Source organism: Zootoca vivipara, chromosome 13 (assembly GCF_963506605.1).
Source record: "Zootoca vivipara chromosome 13, rZooViv1.1, whole genome shotgun sequence".
In the NCBI taxonomy this organism is placed as follows: Eukaryota; Metazoa; Chordata; class Lepidosauria; order Squamata; family Lacertidae; genus Zootoca; species Zootoca vivipara.
Window position 1 is genome coordinate 30361321 of NC_083288.1, and position 20848 is coordinate 30382168.

At 45.7% G+C, this 20848-nt stretch overlaps 1 protein-coding gene across 1 annotated transcript; it reads right to left on the reverse strand.

Annotated features, from left to right (window-relative positions):
• Positions 1–443: 443 nt before the first annotated feature.
• Positions 444–14087, reverse strand: SBK2 (SH3 domain binding kinase family member 2). The gene is made up of 4 exons (XM_035135814.2): positions 14055–14087; positions 4353–4525; positions 2421–2623; positions 444–1471 (listed from the first exon to the last, which is right to left on the reverse strand). The coding sequence occupies exons 2-4, from the start codon at positions 4516–4518 to the stop codon at positions 914–916; spliced, it is 927 nt and encodes a 308-aa protein (XP_034991705.1). The 5' UTR covers positions 4519–4525; positions 14055–14087; the 3' UTR covers positions 444–913.
• Positions 14088–20848: the final 6761 nt, after the last annotated feature.

Sequence of the window (20848 nt, forward strand, 5' to 3'; positions counted from 1 at the left end):
AGGCTAGTACTGTATTAGATTCCTATATTGTAGACACTAAATGCTTTCTTAAGGACACCTAGTGGACTCAGGTGAAATGTGAACCTGGCGGGCAGCCTATAACTTTTGCCACTGTACACTCAGGGCTCATCCACATTTCCGCTTCCCTGCCATTTTCCCTGGGGAAAACCCACTGTTTACAGCTGAATCAGAACAAACATCAATTGGGTTTTCTCTGGAGTGCCGTTTGCTCCAATTTAGTGCTAAAGAGCAGCTTTTCCTCAGGAAAGCAGTGGTGCAAAACCACTCAGAGCTGTGCCTACAAAACATGGCACAAAACATGGTACAAAACATGGCACAAGCGGGAAACCGCTAGGACCCATGCTTTACAATGCGCAGGATAAGTAGAAGTGTGAATGAGCCTTCAGAGAAAAGTGGTTCTCAATTCAGAGCGTGAAAACTATACAGATAATGAAATTAAAGATACCATTCCTATACATGATAAAGGTTTATGCATGGTTGCACTATGAAAGTTTGAAACTGTAAATGTCCTTAAAAGCCTTTAACACTCCTCGCATCCAAGGAATGGCAAGCCTTTTCCTAATGATGTGACGAAGGTGGGCAATATCAGCTTCTGCAGCCTGTGGAAAAATGAGTTTACCTTTGGGGATATAAGATGAGTCTGTTCTTAGCACAAGGATGCTTAGCCACTAAGAGTGCCAGAAGATCAGACACATGGCATACAGAGTACGCAGTTTGTCTCCTTCTGAAATCTGAATGTCTAGTGTTACGTTCCTTGGGGAATGTTGTGAAATAACCCAGCCGAGAGCACGTAACTTTTGAATTCCTGCAAGCATCTTTGTATTCGGATGAGTTGCTTAGTGCTTTTCTCTCCCCAGCCTCGTAAAACGGATTCCTGCTCTGCTTTATTGCACTAGGGGTCTTTGGCCGCCACTTCTGCTCGCCATGGCCGGTCAAGGTAGCTGAGTACCCGGCGGATGGGACCGCGCTTTGTGGGCTCCAGAGCCAGGAGGCTCCGCAACATGGCGACGGCATCTCGTGACAGAGGGCGCCAGTGATATGGCAAGTCTTCGTCTAGGCCGGACTGCTGCCATATCACAAAGTCATCAAAGAAGGAATCCTCAGGCAGTGTCTTCTCCCAAGGGAAGTAGCCGGTGAGCAGGCAGAAGATCAGCACTCCAAGGGCCCAGGCATCCAGGCTGGCATCGATGGGCAGGCCTGGGGAGTCACCAGTGCCACGGCTCAGCTCGGGTGCGGTGTAAGGGATGATCCCAACCACCAGGCGCAGAAGAGTGCCCTGGGGCCGCGTCAGGCCGAAATCTGTCAGTTTGATGCAGTGGCAATGGCGATCGAAAAGCAGGATGTTCTCAGGCTTGACATCTCGGTAGACAAGGCCCCGGCTGTGGATGAAGTCCAGTGCACTCACCAGCTGTTTGGCACAGAGCTTAGCTGCTGGCTCAGGGATGCCAGCCTGGTCAGAGAGGAGAAAGGCACATGTTTTTATCATGTCGGGTCTCCTCACTTCCTCATAAGCTTTTAGGCTCTGCCATTGAAACACAAGCCCTTTTCTGCTTTTGAATAAAGCAACAAGATCTCAACAGGCATTTAAAAATAAACATCACATTTCCTTTCTCTCTGTGATGCCACCATGACCGCATCAACCCATGTTAAAATATCTCAAGGCACATTCAGCTGCAAGCTTCAAAAGGCTTTGCCCCACTGCTTTGTTTTAGATTCTTTGTTTTAGAATCCTGCTGTAATTTGTTTAATTAACAGCCATTTCACAATTTCAAAAATAAAACCACGCCCCTTCATGGATCAATGCCTTGTCGTGGCGAAGGGGCTTGAATAACTCAGAGAAACTATGAGCTATGCCATGCAGGGCCACCCAACATGGACAGGTCATAGTGGAGAGTTTTGACTAAACGTGATCCACCTGGAGAAGGAACTGGCAAGCCACTCCAGTATCCCTGCCAAGAAAACTCCATGGACAAAGACAACAGGCATGTGTTGGTAGAATTCCTAGCTGAAGTCAATTATTCCTTCCTTCCTTCCTTCCTTCCTTCCTTCCTTCCTTCCTTCCTTCCTTCCTTCCTTCCTTCCTTCATTATACTGTCATACATTGGATGTCGAACAGAATCTGTTCCAGAAGTCTGTTCAACTCCCAAAACATTCAGAAGCTCCTGCAGCCAATTGGAAGCCGCGGAAGCCCCATCAGACATTGGGGTTCCAAAGAACATTCGCAAACCAGAACACTCGCTTCTGGGTTTGTGACGTTCGGGAGCCAAAATGTCCAATTATCAAGGCATTCGGATCCAAGGAATGACTGTATTTGTATCCTGCCCTTACTCCCTGAGGAGACCCAGGCATGGGGTGCTGGGAGCTAAGCTTTGCATCGGATGTGCGTGTATTCGCCTTACCTTGGGCTTGATAATGGAGATGAGGTCCTTGTGCAGGGCTGCCTCATAGAGAAAACCATAGTGCTGGCTGGACTCTATGGCGATGCCAAACATTCCAACGATGGCAGGGTGTGTGGAGAGTGAGAGGGCCACACAGTATTCATACAAGAAATTCTCCAGTTTAGTGCTCGCCTTAGGCAGCAACTTGAGAGCCATAGGGGTCCCTGAGGGAGGTTGAGAGATACAAAAGTGGATAAGACATTGAGATAATACTACTCCAATAACAGTAAATGTATTTCCACAACAGACAACTGAAACATAGTGTTACCCCAATCACATTATATATATGAAGTTGGATAGTGGAAGGAGAGGGATTACATCTAACAATCAAATCAATAAGGTGAAGTCTCTTTAACATATAGCGCTCATACATGTGAGATAATTAAGATACGGAGTTCAACCATTATAGCTAAACTTGGATTAGAAAAGTGGGAATTGCAGTAGCAACAAAATGAGGGGGCGGTGAGGAGATGAGGGCGTTCCTTTACAAACACTTGAACAAGACTTGGATTTAGAAAGCAGGGATTTGCAGCAGCTCATCCTACCTATCTAGAGCCTGATGAGCTGCACCCAAGCATACTAAAAGAGCTTGCGGGTGTAATCTCAGAGCCTCTGTCTATAATCTGAGAATTCTTGGAGAACATCAGGGAAAACTTTCTGACAGTAAGCACTGCTTGACAGTGGAATAGACTGCCTCAGAAGGTAATTGGAGGTTATTAAGCAGAGGTTGGATGGCCATCTGTCATGGATGCTTTAGATGAAATTCCTGCATTGAAGGGGGTTCTTAGACCCATTGACCTGGGAGTAAGTTCAAGTTGCTTTAATATAACTTTCTTATGAATAAAATAAAAAATTCCTTCCAGCAGCACCTTAGAGACCAACTAAGTTTGTCATTGGTATGAGCTTTCGTGTGCATGCACACTTCTGACGCAGGTAGGATTATGCTGTTAATTCTGAATTTCAGAATTGGGGAGAATCAGTCCCATTCATGCTTTTGGGGGGGCCCATAAATCTTTTAAGCACAAGACAAGTTGTAAGGACCACATTCACAATGATATTTTCATTAAAATGAGCTTCAGTGAAACCACTAGGGGCTGGGTCAAGAGTGTTGCTTGCTATGTGGAGTTTGTTTGGAATTGTTTGGGCATTTTTTCTATGGTCACGAGGTGAAAGGTGAATGTTTCCATAGGCAATGATAAGTTGTTTTACACCAAATGCCCACAGTAGAGGTCTTGTCACCCACTTGGGGACCTTCAGGTGACTAGTGATTCATAAGTTTAATAAATGAATGAAACGAATGACTGAATAGAGTGGGGTGGTGGTTTTTTTTTTAATACCCAGTTCTGTCCATGACCACTGCTGTGCATGATTGGCTGACCACACATCACACCATAGTTGCCAAGTCTCCCGTATTCCCGGGGAAACCCCCGTTTTTTCCAACCGTTTCCCGCTGGCAACCCGGATTTTTTAAAAACCCGTAAATCCCCCAGATTCTTACCGGCCCAGGGAGGCTCCTTCTGCACATGTCTGGAGTCTCTAGACATGCGCAGAAGCGATTTCTGCCGCTGTGGCCATTTTGGAAATGGGCAGAGCATGCATAGAAGCGACATCCGGTGCTGCTCTGCCCAGTTCCAAAATGGCCGCAGCGCGACTTCCGGAGCCGATCCCGGATTTTTCAATCTGGGAGTTGGCACCTATGCATCACACATAGTAATTTGACATTGTTACCACATCCATTGGTTATGGCAAGTGGTCCAACCTTCTCCAACAGCAACAGTGGCATAAGGCAATTCACCTGGCCACTGAAGTATTCTCATCCCTAGTTGCCCTTTCAACATAAACAGCCTGTTGGTGAGTGGAGTTGCCAGAGCACACAAGGCAATCCACCTTTACCTCTCTTCCTGTGAGTCACCAACACCACCTGCCCGTATTTCCCCTTGCCCAACTCCTTGATGATGTGGTAGTGCTCAGCCACCTCCATGTGCACCAAACTCTGGGCCGTGATTTCCAACATGTCTTCTAGGAGAGCCTTGGCCTCCATGCCTGAGGACAGGTCCATGGCCAAGCTGCAAGAAACACAGGGAGAAATTGCTAAGTGCAGCTTGAAATGAATTGTGTTGGGCAGGGGAGGACAGCAGAAAGCCAGTTCTCTACATATATACGAATATATAACATTTCGATTCTCCTAAGTCACAAGTAATTGAAAACAACCAAACAGCACAAGAAATCCAAATGTAGCAAACAAAATTAGTCCTAACCAAGGTGATTTGGGTGTTTTTTTTAATGGCACCCCAGTCAGAAGAGAGAGGTACAAATAAAAAAAATGTTGTTGTTTTTGTTACTCGAAATATCTCTTTAGGTGGTCCAAGCAGCAGGGCCAGCCCACCCATGAGGCAAAGTGAAGTGACCACCTCAGGCATCAGGATCCACAGGAGCAGCATTCTGATGTAGATCTTTATTCCCAACTTGTTCCTGTTGCAGATCTTCACTCCTTTTTTCCTGGTGGGGAGGGACAGGGGCATAGGAAGGGGGACGGAGGGGCGGTCCGCCCCGGGTGCCTCTCTGAAAGGGGTGACAAGATGGCCCTTGCCGCGCCCCCCCCAGCTGTAGAGCAGCTGAGGGCGCGCACAGCTTGTATGGGCGCCGCTTGCGCAGCATCCGTACGGGTGTCTGTACTGGCTGCCTCTTGCAAATCGTTCGTATGGGCTGCCGCACATGCACACTCCGTATGGGTTGCCGTGCAAGCAGCAGCCCATACAGCTGCCATGCGCGAGCAGCAGCCCATATGGGGTGCGCATGTGCAGCATTCCGTACGGAGTGCGCACGCACGGGATGCCCCACATGCGCAGACCATATGGGCTGTGCTGCCCCGGGTGCCAGAGAGGGTTCCTCTGCCACTGGGGAGGGGGAGATCATCTAATGGCACTCCTACAGAGGTATGGTCACTCATATTGTCCAAAGTTGGGGGGGTGGCTGGGTTCTCAAAAATTCCTCCTTTTTCCAAGGACTAGTTTCTCCTGCACTTAATGTCCCGGGAGTTAGTTTCAGATTGCAAGAAGCTTGGTAATGGTTCCCTACCATGCAGATGTGCCCTCAGCACCCACCAATCTCAAGTCCCATTTGCAGAACAGGGAAGGAAATTATTTCCCTCCCCTCTTCCCCCCCCCAACATACGGTGATGACGCATTCTCCTCACTATTTGGTGTCTCTTGGGCCAAGGCAATAAACATCCTATAGCTACAAAAGGTCTCTAGGATGAGCCTTTGCCTTTCTTTGCTTCCCCCGCAGCTCCCCAGGGTGTTCAGATACCCTGGAAACCTCTCAGTGAACTTGAAACAGAAGAACACACATGCCTGGCACTCTGTATACACCATGAAAAGTATGAATTGGTCCAGATGAGCTTGGGGCAACCACAGAGCAGAAACCTACATACTGTGTAATTTCATCCTAAAATTTGAGTTCCCTGCCCCCCCCCAACCGTCCTGCTGCAACACACACATCTGAATGTTGCATGTTGTGAATTCCCATTTCCATCCCATGTCCCCAGGGTCCAGTTGGTTTTTTGTAAGCATGTTTCAGCTCTCCACTTTTGATGATATTCCTAGGATGAATCCTTTTGAAAGGAAACACCTCTCAGAAGGAAAAGTAGAAAGAAGTCCTTTCAGTTGAAGGTGGTGTCAGTCAATCTTACAATTCATTCAGGGGGTGAAATCATCTTGAAAGGGCATCCTTCCTCTTCTCTTTGACACAGGAGGAGCTACCTCTTTCAAGATGCCACCTGCACTTAAGTACTTACATTAAATTTAAAAAAAAGTTTGCAAAACCCACTGCCTGAGTAATTCAGGACACTGTTTTATCAGTCAAAACATTTTGATGGATTAATCTATTTGACTAGGCTCTCTAGCCCTATCTGAAGGTAAATGCATTCACACATCCATATTGATGTGGCAGGCATGTGGGCTGAGTGGATTTGGACTGAGTTATTATTATGATGCTGAAGTAGTTATGCAGTTCTGAGACCAGCAGCATATCACACAATCTGAATGCACAGCGCAACCACTCAATACAATTTCAGCAGTTTGGAGGGAAAATAGTAAATGTGGATTGTTGCAATGCGTTCCTCTTTATGGGTAGCTTAAAAGGTGACTCTAGCTTAATGCCTAGGAAGCAATTTTAGACTTGCCAAACAGCCAGACTTTTAAAGTCCTCCTGACTAGTTGCCAGAACAGGAGTATATAGAACCAGGGGAAATAATGTCAATCCAAGCTGCTTATAAACACCTCCTAATATAATTCATTCTGTGGTGGTGGTGGTGTTGCTGTTGTGTGAGAGAGGGGGGGATTTATAGTTTTCACACAGATAAATAAAACCAGTGAGTGAGAGAGGATTTATAGTTTTCACACAGATAAATAAAACCATATGTGTGTGTTGTCATGCGAATCCACTAAATAGGAATGCATGCGATCATTCCATAAGAAGCAGCTGCCATTGTTTTCCACAGTGCAGTGTTTGGATATGGATTCTAGTTTCTGTGAATTGCCACACAGTGTACATCTAAACTAGCTAGCCTTGTGTACTCAGACTAAGAGCCTTGCGGGCTTTGGCTGCTCTTAGCTCAGGGCAGTCCAACCTCTCCGACGAAGTGGGTTGCAAGAGCACTTCAGCACAGAACCTGTAGGCCACACACTGAATTAAATTTCCATATTGTTAATTAAAGTGTTTGCAATATAAATTTATATTATTTAATATACAGATAATGTGTGTGTATGTGTGTACATTAAGCACACAATAGATTCAATATAATTATTTATCAAAGAAATTTAATACAGAAGCTCAGGGAGAGTCTCTGGCAGATAGACAGATGCACAACAGGAGCCTGAGTTTGCTCTTCCTCACCAGGCAGTTTTTTCTACACAGCCAAGGTCTACCTACCCCGATTGCCCCAAACATCCACCACTCCTCCCCACCTGGGGCTGCCAAAAAGAGAGAGGTATTAGACCTTCCTGTCTCAGCTGAGCCAATGCAGCATCTATGATGGAAGTCAAGCAAAGGTACTCTATATATGCGTAGATGCAACTCTAACCCTAAAAAAGATAAAGGTAAAGGACCCCTGACTGTTAAGTCCAGTTGCAAACGACTGGGGTTGCGGTGCTCATCTCGCTTCACTGGTCAAGGGAGCTGACGTTTGTCCGCAGAGAGTTTTTCCGGGTCATGTGGCCAGCATGACTAAGCTGTTTCTGGCGAAACCAGAGCAGCGCACAGAAATGCCGTTTACCTTCCTGCCAGAGTGGTACCTATTTATCTGCTTGCACTTTGACGTGCTTTTGAACTGCTAGGTTGGCAGGAGCTGAGACCAAGCAACGGGGCTGGGACCAAGCAGCAGGGATTTGAACTGCCGACCTTCCGATCGGCAAGCCCTAGGCTCAGTGGTTTAGACCACAGCGCCACCCGCGTCCCAACTCTAACCCTAGAAAGAGCATAAATCCTTTAACCCTCTTAATCCTTACATGTTAACTGTGGGAAGTCTTGCATGTAGATGTATTGTGACAGCTTGGTGTTTCCATCTACAATGGTACCTCTACTTACAAATAACTCTACTTATGAATGTTTCTACTTACGAATGGAGCTCCGTCCGCCATCTTGGATGCGGTTTAGATAGGATTTTTTCTACTTATGAATTTTTAGATAGGGTTGCTTCGACTTACGAATTTTTTCTCCCAATGCATTCCTATGGGATTCGACTTACATTTTTTTTTCTACTTACGAATGTGCGTTCGGAACACATTAAATTCGTAAGTAGAGGTACCACTGTACATAGTCTGCATGATGAGTGGGCCTGGCCAAACACCCTAAAGCAGGTGAATCTACAGCAAATTGGATGCACTGCCTCTGTAGTATCCCTGGGATTCTTTGAGCCACAATTTTTGATTCTAGTCCCTTCCCCCTCTCCCACTCCACACACACATATTCCAAATTTAGCAAGGTGTTAGCTAAAGTGTATCAATCTCCCTAATTCATTCCACTTATAAAACATTGTCCCGGTTGCAGAACTGTGCAGAACTCTAGAATGCTGGAAGGCAGAATGGAAAATCTCTTTTATGGTGACTTCTTTCTACACACTCTTTTTCGGTCCGGTTCTAGTGGGTGAGCAGACTGGCTCTATGTCATGTTCTAAATTACATTTCTGATGCCCCACGGAAGATGGACACAGTCGCCTGCAGCCCCCTTTGCTTAGCTGCTGCCAGAGTGCCTGTCTTCTGATTCCATGCCAAGCGTCCTCTCTTACAGGCTAGGAAAGTTCATGGGGATTTGGGCCTAAATGGGATTGACATGCTCTTAAAGCCACTGGAGATCCATTTCCAAGCTTCTAGAGGCAGAGGGAAAGGGCATGGCAAGGTCCAACCACCCTCCCCTTTTCCTCTCTCCTACCTAGCCTGCTCCTAGAGATAAGCCCAGTAAACAGAGGCAAATGTGAGAGGGAGAGAGAAAGATGCTTAAATAAATAAGCTCAGGGCTCAAGGGTGACTAGAAGTCTGGATGAGCTAGATCAGTGGTGTAGGCCTGGTGTTGGTTATTCAGTGGTGGTAGCAGTAGGCATTTTGTACATGTTCGTAGGGCGTCATGCTTTTATTAGCCCTAGCAAATGAAAAGGTACCACATCCACTTTATGACCCTTCTGATGCAATAACTTTCCAGTTTCTCTCATGTATAGGGGCAATTTCACACAAATAGATCACTGTGTGAAAAATAAAATAAAAATGTGGTACAAAGACTCATCGTTTGTGGGCTTTCCCACCTCAAAGGATTTTAAGCCCAAAGTAAAAACACAGAGCTGTGCAACAGCACTTCCCCCTCCTCTCCCCTGCAGCCCTCGCACACCCCACTTGCTCAGCATTTGATTATTATTATTATTATTAACAATAGTTTAAAAAATTGAGGTATTATTAATAAAAATAATATCTCACTGTGTTTTTATTTCTACTAACTATAAATCTCCCCTCTCTTAAGCTTCAGTGTGAAGTGTAGGAAGTCTCATCTCCCATCAGTGCTGTAGCTCTTCGCTCAGTGAGTGGCGCTGTGGTCTAAACCACAGAGCCTAGGGCTTGCCGATCAGAAGGTTCAAATGCCCACGATGGGGTGAGCTCCCGTTGCTCGGTCCCTGCTCCTGCCAACCTAGCCGTTCAAAAGCACGTCATAGTGCAAGTAGATAAATAGGTACTGCTCCGACCGGAAGATAAACGGTGTTTCTATGCACTGCTCTGGTTCCGCCAGAAGTGACTTAGTCATGCTGGCCACATGACCCGGAAAAACTGTCTGTGGACAAACATTGGCTCCCTTGACCAGTAAAGCGAGATGAGCGTTGCAACCCCAGAGTCGTTCACGACTGGGCTTAACTGTCAGGGGTCCCTTACCTTTACTGTTTTAACTATAAATCTCCTCTATCTTAAGCTTCAGTGTGAAGTGAAGGAAGTCTCATCTCCCATCTGTGCTGTAGCTCTTCCAAATCAGTGGCAGAGACACCAACCAAGACTTCCCAGAATACTCTCCAGTTACAGGGAAAGCAACAAATATTTGGCCCGCCCATTCGCGGCTGCTGCTGCATGCCACTTGGCTGTGATCGATCATGTGGGCTTGGACACTTGCAAGCAACCCAATCTGCCTCTCAGGACAATCCTTGCACGCAAAGCAAGGTTGAAGGGGAGGCGGTTGCCTCGGTAACCGAGCAAATCTGAGACCTGTTTCACTCAGGTACCATTCATTTGTACAGGGCAAAAGAGACCATTTTTCACTAGTCGAAAAAGAGGAACACTTTTCATTAAGTGCCCTCTTCCTCTCCTTCATTCGCTCTACCTATATAGTTGCAGCCCACGGATAAGCCTTGCTGCCACCCCACTGCAAATAAAGGTGGGCCCAACTGGTCTGCTTGATGCTTTGCCACAATTTCTGTGAAATTCTGCTTCCTGGTTTAAAGGGCATGTGAGTTCTATGGTGAATTTTCTATTCAGGCAAGTGAACAGAGCCTGCCTCTGACCCTATGAAAGGTCAGACAGAGTCAGCAGATAAGGCCGAATTTTTGAAGGAGACAAATTCTCTCACATTTGTGCTTATTGCTTCCCCTCCTGCTTTGAAATCTGACCTCCAAACCTTGCCTTTGGATGGCCATATGACCTACAGAGGTCAGTTCTTTCTTGGAAGGACAGCTCTCTATATGAAGGTGTGTTTCTTCAGTTTGAATGGCCATTTGGTTTAAAGATGAAGAAATGTAAGAAGGAAAACCAAGTGCCTTGAAGCTGCCCATCAACGGTTAGCAACACCTGGGAGCAGAATCAGCAAGTGCACAGGCCGCCCGCCCACAGCCTCACTCCATACAGGGAGATGTATTTGGTGTAAATTATAGAAAACATTTTCTAAATTTGCATCAATACATATAAATTAATGTACAGTATCTTTTATGCAATCCTTCTTTGTTGATGCATTTCCCCTCTTTTTTGCAATGCAAAGTGGCCACACTGCCTTACCTTCATTCTCATTATTTCCTCCTTGATTCTAATGAAATATTAGCACTTAAGGAACAACTATTCAGGTGGAGCTAAGCTTGCTAGGTGAGAACAATTGGTTTTAGAAAACAACTCCTTTACAAGCTCAAACTCCTTGTGAAACGCTCACTACGTTCTTTATTTAAAGCACTGCTTATGCCCAAAGGAAGAAAATTACTAGTAAATAGGTATCCCTCTTTTCTGTTGTAATGGCAAAGGTATTCCGTTTATCTGTGTGCAAGTTTAGGCCAGGCTTGTGAAGTTGCCACTGAGCGAAGAATATTTTGCCATTTGAGGCAAAACAGAAAATGGCACCCACCCACCACCACCACCTTGTCCTCTGCCCCACTGCTGCCACCTGTAAGGACTAGTAAGTGTCTAGTCCTTAATGTTCTGCGAAGGCTTGCAAATAGCTGGTGAAAAAGAATACGAATAGATGTGCAAACATTTGCTTTATTTTTTATAGGTAAAGGTAAAGGGACCCCTGACCATTCGGTCCAGTCGTGACCAACTCTGGGGTTGCGGCGCTCATCTCGCGTTATTGGCCGAGGGAGCCGGTGTACAGCTTCCAGGTCATGTGGCCAGCATGACAAAGCTGCTTCTGGCGAACCAGAGCAGTGCACGGAAACGCCGTTTACCTTCCTGCTGTAGCGGTACCTATTTATCTACTTCCACTTTGAGGTGCTTTCGAACTGCTAGGTTGGCAGGAGCTGGGACCGAGCAACGGGAGCTCACCCCTTCGCAGGGATTCGAACAGCTGACCTTCTGATCAGCAAGCCCTAGGCTCTGTGGTTTAACCCACAGCGCCACCTGTGTCCCTATTTATTTTTTTATAGAAGTCGACTAATTTATTTTTTGTGCAGAATTTAGTTGTGTGTTGTTTATAAAAAAAAAAAACCAACGTTGGAATGTGCAGAGACCTTGTTTAGTGATCCATAGCAGTGAAAACTGTGTGCAAGCCAGTTCATACTACCATCATGTCTGGTAACATTTTTTTGTGCTTTTTACTGATGCACAGGATAGGAGCTATCAGTTTTCTACACTGCTACAAGCTGTAGCAGCAGGAGTGTGTTGTAGACAGCAGCCTGGTACTTTCCGCTCACAATGAAGGACTCTGGCCATCTGCTTATTGTGGACAAGAAGCTGCTGTGGTTCGAGCAGGGAAAAGGCACTACCAAAAGCATAGCAGTAGTAATGAATTGCCTCTGTTATTTTGGAGGGCCTGAGCTCAGTGAAAGTGGGGTTTTTATTTTGGGGGGGGGGTCTTGCAGTGTACTGTGCAGGATCTCCAGTTAAAGCTTGGGAAGTAGGGCAAGGAATTATATTTGCCTGAGATCTTGATAAAATGTTACCAGTTGTAGTGGATAATTTCGGACTACAGAGGCCCAATGGTCTGCCAGCATAGAAGACAGCTACATGTGTTCATACATGCCTGTGCACAGACCTACTTGATTAGGGGAGTCAGAACACTGTGGAAAACACAGACCCTGTTTGGGTTAGATGCACAAGTCCCAGCAGAACTGAGCTAAAGAGAAAATTTGCTACTGTATATTGGTTTACCAACAAAAACCAGATGTGTTCCATGCTAATTGACTGACCCTTGTGACCAGTGGCGGAGCTTCATGCTCCAGCACTGGGGGGCGAAGAGCAGGTGGAGGTGGGGCTGGTGCATGATGCGCTGCCCACAAGGATGGAGTGGGCGTCCTGAGGGCAGGGCGCGCTGCCTGTGGGGATGGGGTGCCCAGTGTGGGCGCTAGGGGGCAGCCACAATGGCACCCTGCTGGGATCACGCTGCCGGGGGCGGTGCGCTCCCCCGCACTCCTCTTCCTCTGCCAGTGTTTGTGACATCACAAAGCCACACACACTCCCCTAGGGCTTAAAAAAAAACTTTTTAGAAGATGTTTTTTTAGGTGGTGGAAAATTTGAATAGGAAGCTTGCAAGACACTTTTAATAAAATGAAATGCAGCCTACCTGAAACAGGGATAAATAAGTGATCCCTGCAGAGGCGGTTTTAGGGTAACATGACTGGTTTGGCCGCTCTGGGCACCGCGCAACGGGGGGGGGCTGCAATAATGATGTAGAACAGAGCATACAAGGCGGGGAGACTGAACTTTAGCGTCACACAGGGTGCCGCTGAAATATGAGAACCCAAAGTCTGCCACTGATCACTGCTGGATATGAAGGCAAGTATGTGTTTCCTTTGAAAAACAAAGATTGAGAGGGACCACAGGGCGCGGGGTGGGGTGGGGGATGCATTCATTCCTGTTGGTACATACACCTGTATATTACCATATTCTTACTGGGCATCATGGATCAGATAACTGCAAAGAAACCTTAATTGTGAGTATTGGATGAGAGAGAAAACCCCTCTGGGATTTATAGAGGTTTTTACTCAAATTCCCAATAACTTTGGCCAGCAAATGTAGAGTGGAACTAGACACAAGGGACACTGAGCTGCCCCTTTGTATTTGTTTCTTCTCCCTTCCTGGGGACATGTACTATAACATAATGTGCAATGTGACATCAATGTTCTGCACATTTCATCGCCCCTGCTACTGACAGCCACTTACATGAGGTGGCAACATGAACATACATGGTGCAAGACAAAACTGGAAAGAGGTGGGGAAGAAGTATAGAACAGTAGCAGGCAAATGATGGACACTTTGCTAGAATTCCACATTGCATTAGTCCTTAACACCTGCCTCTTCCTGCACATTTCTGCTGCACTGCACTGCACTGCAATTCCTCACACATCAATCGCTCAAACAAAAACCAGGGACACTTTTTAGAATGAACACTCTGCACCGATTACTCAGTGTAGATAATTATTTCTTGCCCTTTATTCTGGCTTTGGCTTAGACAGTTGGGCTGTTTGCTTGCATTCCGTACCCGAGAACACCTTTGCAAACTGTCTGAAATGCACTGGGGTAGCTATTTGAATGGAAGCCACCTGTCAGATTGTTCCATCAGGACTCTGCTGTCTGCAGCCCAGGTAACAGAGCTGACCCCAGGACCTAGTTCCCCACCCTGGCACCGCGGACTCCACCTGGTACTTACCCACTTCCTGCTGTGCTGAAGGATCTCTGGAGTGCCCAGGCTCTCTCTCTCTCTCGCTTCTGCTGCTGTCTGGTGAAACTGTCCAGAGGGCAGCCGGGGTGTCTGCCAGGCATTACCGGGTCTAAGCGTGACGCTCCGCCTCTTCTCCTGTGCCACACACACCCTATGGAGCTGGAGTTTGAAGAGGGGGAGCGCAAGCGAGGGTGTCATCTATCTCTCTAGGACAGATGAAAGAGCTGAGCATACCAGGCAGGCTGCTCCACCCGGCAGCATTCAGCCCGAACCATGGCATCTGCCAGGATACCTAACCCGCAGCAAGAGTTTGGGCTCCTGTTTCTGGGGGATTCAATGGCCTTTCACCTCTCTCCCATAGTCCTCTGCCATTCCCCACAATCCTTTATGCTGCAGTTGTGATACAGTGACATCCTGTGTCCATGTCTCTTCACTGCATGGGGAGGGGGAGAGAGAGAGAGGAAGCAAAGAGACAGACAAGCAGGGGGGAACGGGGAAATCATGGTCTCCCTCTTTCTGCACCCCCCCCCCACATGTCCATCTCCTCTCCACACTATTCATGCTAGCTGAAAGATACAAGGGATCCTGCAAGAGTAAGCTGTGGGAAATGCCTGTTCCATGTTCTGAGGTTGCCAACAGCTGGCTACCTCCTAAAGGTGGTTTCCATGGAAACCAAGGTGGTGCGGCTTATGTAACATGTACAGCAAACCCAGGCTTGTAAGAAAGTCTGGACCTCCCCGAAAGCCAATATTTCACTTAGGGAAATGAATTGTCTTCCACACTAGAGAGAGAAAATTAAGCAGCAAGTAATTTTTTTGGGCTCAGTTGGTGGCACGCAAAAGAGATGTATATAATTATTACTTGTACAGAAAGAGTGAATAGGGAGAAGTAAGTCACACCCTCATAAGTGAGAGGTACCTAGTTCAATCCAGTCCTCTGTGTTAGCAGCCCTGCCTCTTATTGCTTTACCAAAGATAGCTGTGAAGTATACTCTGTGCGCATGCAAAAGCAGCCTCTTCTATTTTGTCACTTTACATAATCCTGCGCTGTCCTGCTCTACAAAACAGGAACAGTATAGCTTGGATTAAGCTCTGCAGCCAAGAGAAATGAGGATTTCAATCACATGCTTCTGTCTATCTGGCTGCAACAGAATAAGCCCCGAAAACAACATCTGCCGAATTCCGAAATTTCAGCAAGTGTTTTGCGCATTAATGGGACAGAACTTCAGTGGTTTGGGCAAAATGAGGGAACCCAGCATTGCTGTGGGTGCTTCATGTGCCTGTGCTTTCTCAATGTTGCGATGGCCAATGAATTTGCAATATGCAAAACAACTCAAAGGTCAAAAGTGATTAGTCTCGCCTTCACTTGATCATGATTCATGTGATTTGATTTAACAATGAGAGTGCAAAAGAGGGATATGACTGGACTGTTAGAAGGTCTTGTGACCTACCTGACCCATCCTATTGGAAGGATTCAGGCTGGATTTGTCAAAGTGATGCTGGCAGTAGCATTGGCAGATGGAGTGGATAGAGATTTGACTTGGATCTCTTGAGTTTGCTGTTCAAGCTCCAATTTAGCATTTGGCTCTTAGTTGGGGCCAAGCTATGTGTTGAACTGCAGATGTAAGTAATGTTGGTCTAATGACCATTTCTTTCTTGAAAGGTGTCCTTAGGAAATTATTAATGTATCAGCATCTCTCATCTTTAAATTTCAGGGCCTAGTTTCTTTATCTGACAGGAAACAAACAAAAACAGTTCCTTCCAAAATAAAAAAACTTCGTTGGTCTTTAAGGTGCTGCTGGAAGGAATTTTTTTTATTTTGTTTCTGTTGTCTGAGACAGTATGAAGCCAACATGGTGTAGTAGTCAGGGTAAGACTTGGAAAAGTCAGGTTCAGATCCATGATTAGGGCTTATCTACACTTACCTTTTGCCCTGCTTTTTCTAGCCAGAGGTCCTCAGTTAATAATAATAATAATAATAATAATAATAATAATATTTATTTATTTATTTATACCCCACCCATCTGAAAAATAAAATGCAGTAATCTATTAAACATTAAAAGCCTCCCTAAACAGTTTAATGTTCCATACCCAAGCAGTGTTTTTTCTCTCTCTCTTTTTGTGAGTGAGTGAAAACCCACTCTTTAAAGCCGAATTGGAGCAAACATCAATTTGGGTTTTCCACATATTTATGTCTGCTTTCATTGAGGTTTAAAGAGCAGGTTTTAACAGGGAAAACTCTGGAGCAAGATTAAAAAGGGGGTTCAGACATGGTGCTTTAAATCATGGGCCATGCCTGGAAAGAGAGGAGGATAGCCCCTTGGTGACCATGAGCTAGTCGCTATTTCTCAGCTTGGCCTACCACCCAGGGTTGCTAGGATGATAAATTGAGAGATAACCGTGTGTTCTGTTATGAGTTCCTTGGAAGGAAAGTACAATAAATATATTATAAATAAACCCAGTGCATCTTATTGACGGTTGGAAGTGGCATGTAATGTAGGGAAAGATTATTAGCTGTGAAGGTTGCCTGTGTTGAGTGTTTCATATGAGTGGCAACTGGAATCACTAATAAGGAGACGGAAAATACATCCACCAGTCTATCTATAGCTCTTATTCTCTCTATAGCCTTGATAGTAAGGAGAAGGAAAAGATATCCACTACAGTGGTACCTCAGGTTACAAACGCTTCAGGTTACAAACGCTTCAGGTTACAAACTCCACTAACCCAGAAATAGTACCTCGGGTTAAGAACTTTGCTTCAGGATGAGAACAGAAATCATGCTCTGGCGGCGTGACGGCAGCAGGAGGCCCCATTAGCTAAAGTGGTGCTTCAGGTTAAGAAAAGTTTCAGGTTAAGAACGGACCTCTGGAACAAATTAAGTTCTTAACCAGAGGTACCACTGTAGTTTATCTAGCTCTCTTATTCTCAATTATTTAGGATTTGGATGCACAGCTGATGCTCTTAGCAACTAGGGCTTTCAGATCTTCACTGCTCACCTTCCTCCCTCTCATTTGGCACTTCTAGCTATCCTCTCACTATTTTCCTCCTAACTCAGTCTGGAGGCAGCTGGAAAGCAGCATTCTGACATCTTACACAATGTGCTGCCAACACTCTCTGCATCTGCCCAAATAGCCGGAGGCAGATGGAAAATGTAAGATGAAAGTGCAACAATATGATGATCAAAGATGAGACAATGACAAAATATCCCACTTTCTGTATACTATTAGTTTATACAAATGATTGGTATTTTTGAGTGGAATACGCATACCAGCAAATTCAGGTTGTTGCTATTGTTATAGATTTTTTTTGGGGGGGGGACCCCAAAACTCTAGAAATTGATAAATGGTAGGATTTTGATTATTTGGGATGTGAAGGGAGAATAAAAGCTGCAGAGGAATTCCCATGCTAGCCTTTGCAAAATAAAAATAAAAATTAATGACCTGGCCAAGCTAGGGCCATTAAGAAACAATATGGAAATGCAAGAGAACTGTCTTTCCCCTTGTCCTGAGGTGTGAACAGGGACTGGGGGTTTAGAAGGTTGCCAGGGTAACTTGGTGTGTGGTAACAGAAAAAGAGATTCTTTTAGCAAGGTGTTCAGGGAAGAAGAAGAAGAAGAAGAAGAAGAAGAAGAAGAAGAAGAAGAAGAAGAAGAAGAAGAAGAAGAAGAAGAAGAAGAAGAAGAAGGGAAAAAAGACTGGAATCCATCTTGGGCAGGCTGGCTGAAGGCTGGCTGTACGCCTGTGGGGGACAAGCCCCTCTTGAATTGACCATGCTCTAAGATCTAGACTCCCTTCATGCAGACTGAAGATGCAAATAGGTGAATAGACCATATTTCTTAAAGCTACAACAGTCTATGCTATGTCTCAATTCTCCAAAGGAACACAGACCCTGGGTCCGTAACTGGAACCCCATGGATTGTTGTTACCACTTGGCAGAGAGAGGAAAAGGCACCCAATTTTCGTAACACTGTTATTTTTACTATTTTTACTGTTACCCTCCCTTTGCCCTAAGGTCCCATGGAGGGTGGCAACATTAAAACACAATATTAGAAACAACTTTAAACAACTTACAGCCATAAAATGAAGTGAGTCCTAAAAACATAACAAGTGTTAAAGGTGAGAGTAAAGGTAAAGGGGCCCCTGACCATCAGGTCCAGTCGTGTCCGACTCTGGGGTTGCGGCGCTCATCTCGCTCTATAGGCCGAGGGAGCCGGCGTTTGTCCGCAGACAGCTTCCGGGTCATGTGGCCAGCATGACAAAGCTGCTTCTGGCGAACCAGAGCAGCGCACAGAAACGCTGTTTACCTTCCCGTCGGAGTGGTCCCTATTTATCTACTTGCACTTTTGATGTACTTTCGAACTGCTAGGTGGGCAGGAGCTGGGACCGAGCAATGGGAGCTCACCCCGTTGCAGGGATTCAAACCGCCAACCTTCTGATCAGCTAGCCCTAGACCAGGCATCCCCAAACTGCGGCGCTCCAGATGTTTTGGCCTACAACTCCCATGATTCCTAACTAAGAGGACCAGTGGTCATGGATGATGGGAATTGTAGTCCAAAACATCTGGAGGGCCAAAGTCTGGGGATGTCTGCCCTAGACTCTGTGGTTTAACCCACAGCACCACCTGGGTCCCTTTAAAGGTGAGGGTAAAGAGGTGCATCTCATGCATTCTCTGAAAGCTGTATAACACAAGTTACATAAAAGTTACATAACTGAAGTGGATTTGTCATTCTTGTGCAACAAACGTCCTCCCTCCTATCAGATGTTTTGTGATAAGGAGAATGATGAGAAATGCACTGGAATCAGGGCTATTTTTTTCTAGAAAAATAGGTTCTGGAACTCATTATGAATGCCTCCCTTCTTTCCGTTATAATGGCAATGATAATGGCAATGAGTTCCAGTGAGTTCTAGCTGAAAAAAAGCCCCGACTGGAATGCATGGGATAAAAAATGCTTGATGCCATGTCATATAACCTCCCTGAAAACAAGTCAGAATGGGACTTCCGGTCAGGGTGCCCTGGAGATCGGATCGGAAAAGAGGAGCTCCGTAAAAAAGAACTCCTCTAGGTCGCGAAAGCGAGTGCGTGGGGGTCAGTGGCGCTAAAATCACCCCCCCAAAACAGCCAGACGCGGGGTCTGACTGGTTAAAAAAGAAAAAGCGGCGCCGAAGAAGCGAAACTCCGGGCTGGCACCCCCCCTCTCTGTGTCAGGGGGGGAAGCGGAGGAGAGGAGCTGGCGCTAGAATAAAATAGCTGAGCGGCAGTGCGCCCCGAAACCCGCCCAGAGAGCACCCAGGACCCCCGGACCTTAAAGAATTAAGTTAAAGACAACGGTTTGGCGATAAAAGGAGAGCAAAGGGAGAAAGCGCGACGCAAACCGGAAAAGAGGTCGCGGGGCTGCCGCATACATCGCGGAAAAGACTTGCGGAGTAAGCCCTATTTTTATTGCTACTTTTATTATCATGTTTTAATTTGCAAGTTTAAAGACTGAACTAAACACAAAGAAAAGCGTAACATCTTCAGAGAGCCGTTTTTGCGCTGTGGGACGTTGTGAATCCCCCCCCCAAGCCGGCACAATAAGTGGAGGCGAAGGGGAGCAGCTTTGAGATAACTTTAGAAGCGTCAAATACGACAACAATATTTGTGAGAGAAGCGTTATAAACTGCTTGATGATTGTTCCCTACCTCAGTACCTGGAGTGGAAGAGGGGGGAAAATGGAGGACTAAAACTTGCAGAGTCACTGCTGTAACACTTCCTCCTTCACTACGGAAGTTGAGTGACTAACAAGAAGGAGAAAGAGAGGAGCCACAGATACTGGAGGCAAAGAAGGCTGCCATCTAGTGGATTGTAACGATATTACAACTTGAAATAATATACAGGAAAACCAACAGATGAACTCATAACCATTTTGAAAGGGAACTCCCAAAATAAAATAGAAACCTCGGGAGGAGATTGAACAATAATACAATACTGAAGGAAACTATATTAGAAGGAGTGAGACATGCCGGGACATATGACAACAAGGAAAATAACATCAACAATGGCAGCAAGTTCAACAGGCAACTCAAAGAGACTATCAATATCTGAAAATGACCCACTAGCAGAAATTAAGGATCTCATTACCGAAATGAATAGATCGCTGAGTGAGAAACTGGATACTATGTCTGGCCAAATAAAAGAACTGAGCAGTAAGCACAAGGAACTGGATAAAACAGTTAAAGAAACGACGGTGAAGCTGAGTAAACAAGAAGAATCAATAAAGAGAATAACAGCTGAAAATAGAGAAATACAAAGAATGCAAAAAAAGGAGGAGGAGGAGAGAGCTGATTTAAGGAAATTACAAGAAGAAATAGCAGATCAAATGGCAATGCTTGAACTCAAACAAAATGCCTTGACCCTCCGTTTGAGGGGAGTTCCGGAGATTGTTAACGAAAGGGTGGACGAAAAAATCGTCAGAGAAATAGCCCGATGGCTGGAAGTGGAGGAAGACGCTCTGTGGCTGGACATAGACAAAATTTATAGAATAAGAGTGGACAAGAAAAAGAACGGCAAAGCAGTGGGAGACTGTATGATGTATTTAAATTCAACACTCCTCAAAGATAAGATTCTTCAAACGAAGAAGCAAAACGATCTGGTAATAGAGGGAAGGACTGTTGATATTTATAAAGAACTGCCCAAAAGAATACGACTGAAGAGGCAAAGATACAAAGTCCTGACCGATATCCTGAGGAAGAAGAATATCTGGTATGTTTGGGAGTACCCAGAAGGACTTACTTTTAGCTTCAAAGG

Bases quoted from the DNA above. Each gene is read 5' to 3' on its own strand.
- SBK2 (XM_035135814.2), bottom strand. From the start codon at position 4,518: ATGGACCTGTCCTCAGGCATGGAGGCCAAGGCTCTCCTAGAAGACATG. The intron at 2,624-4,352 runs GTAAAGGTGGAT...AACCTCCCTCAG, and splicing joins GGTGACTCACAGGAAGAGAG to GGACCCCTATGGCTCTCAAG. The intron at 1,472-2,420 runs GTAAGGCGAATA...CTCTCTGACCAG, and splicing joins TCTCCATTATCAAGCCCAAG to GCTGGCATCCCTGAGCCAGC.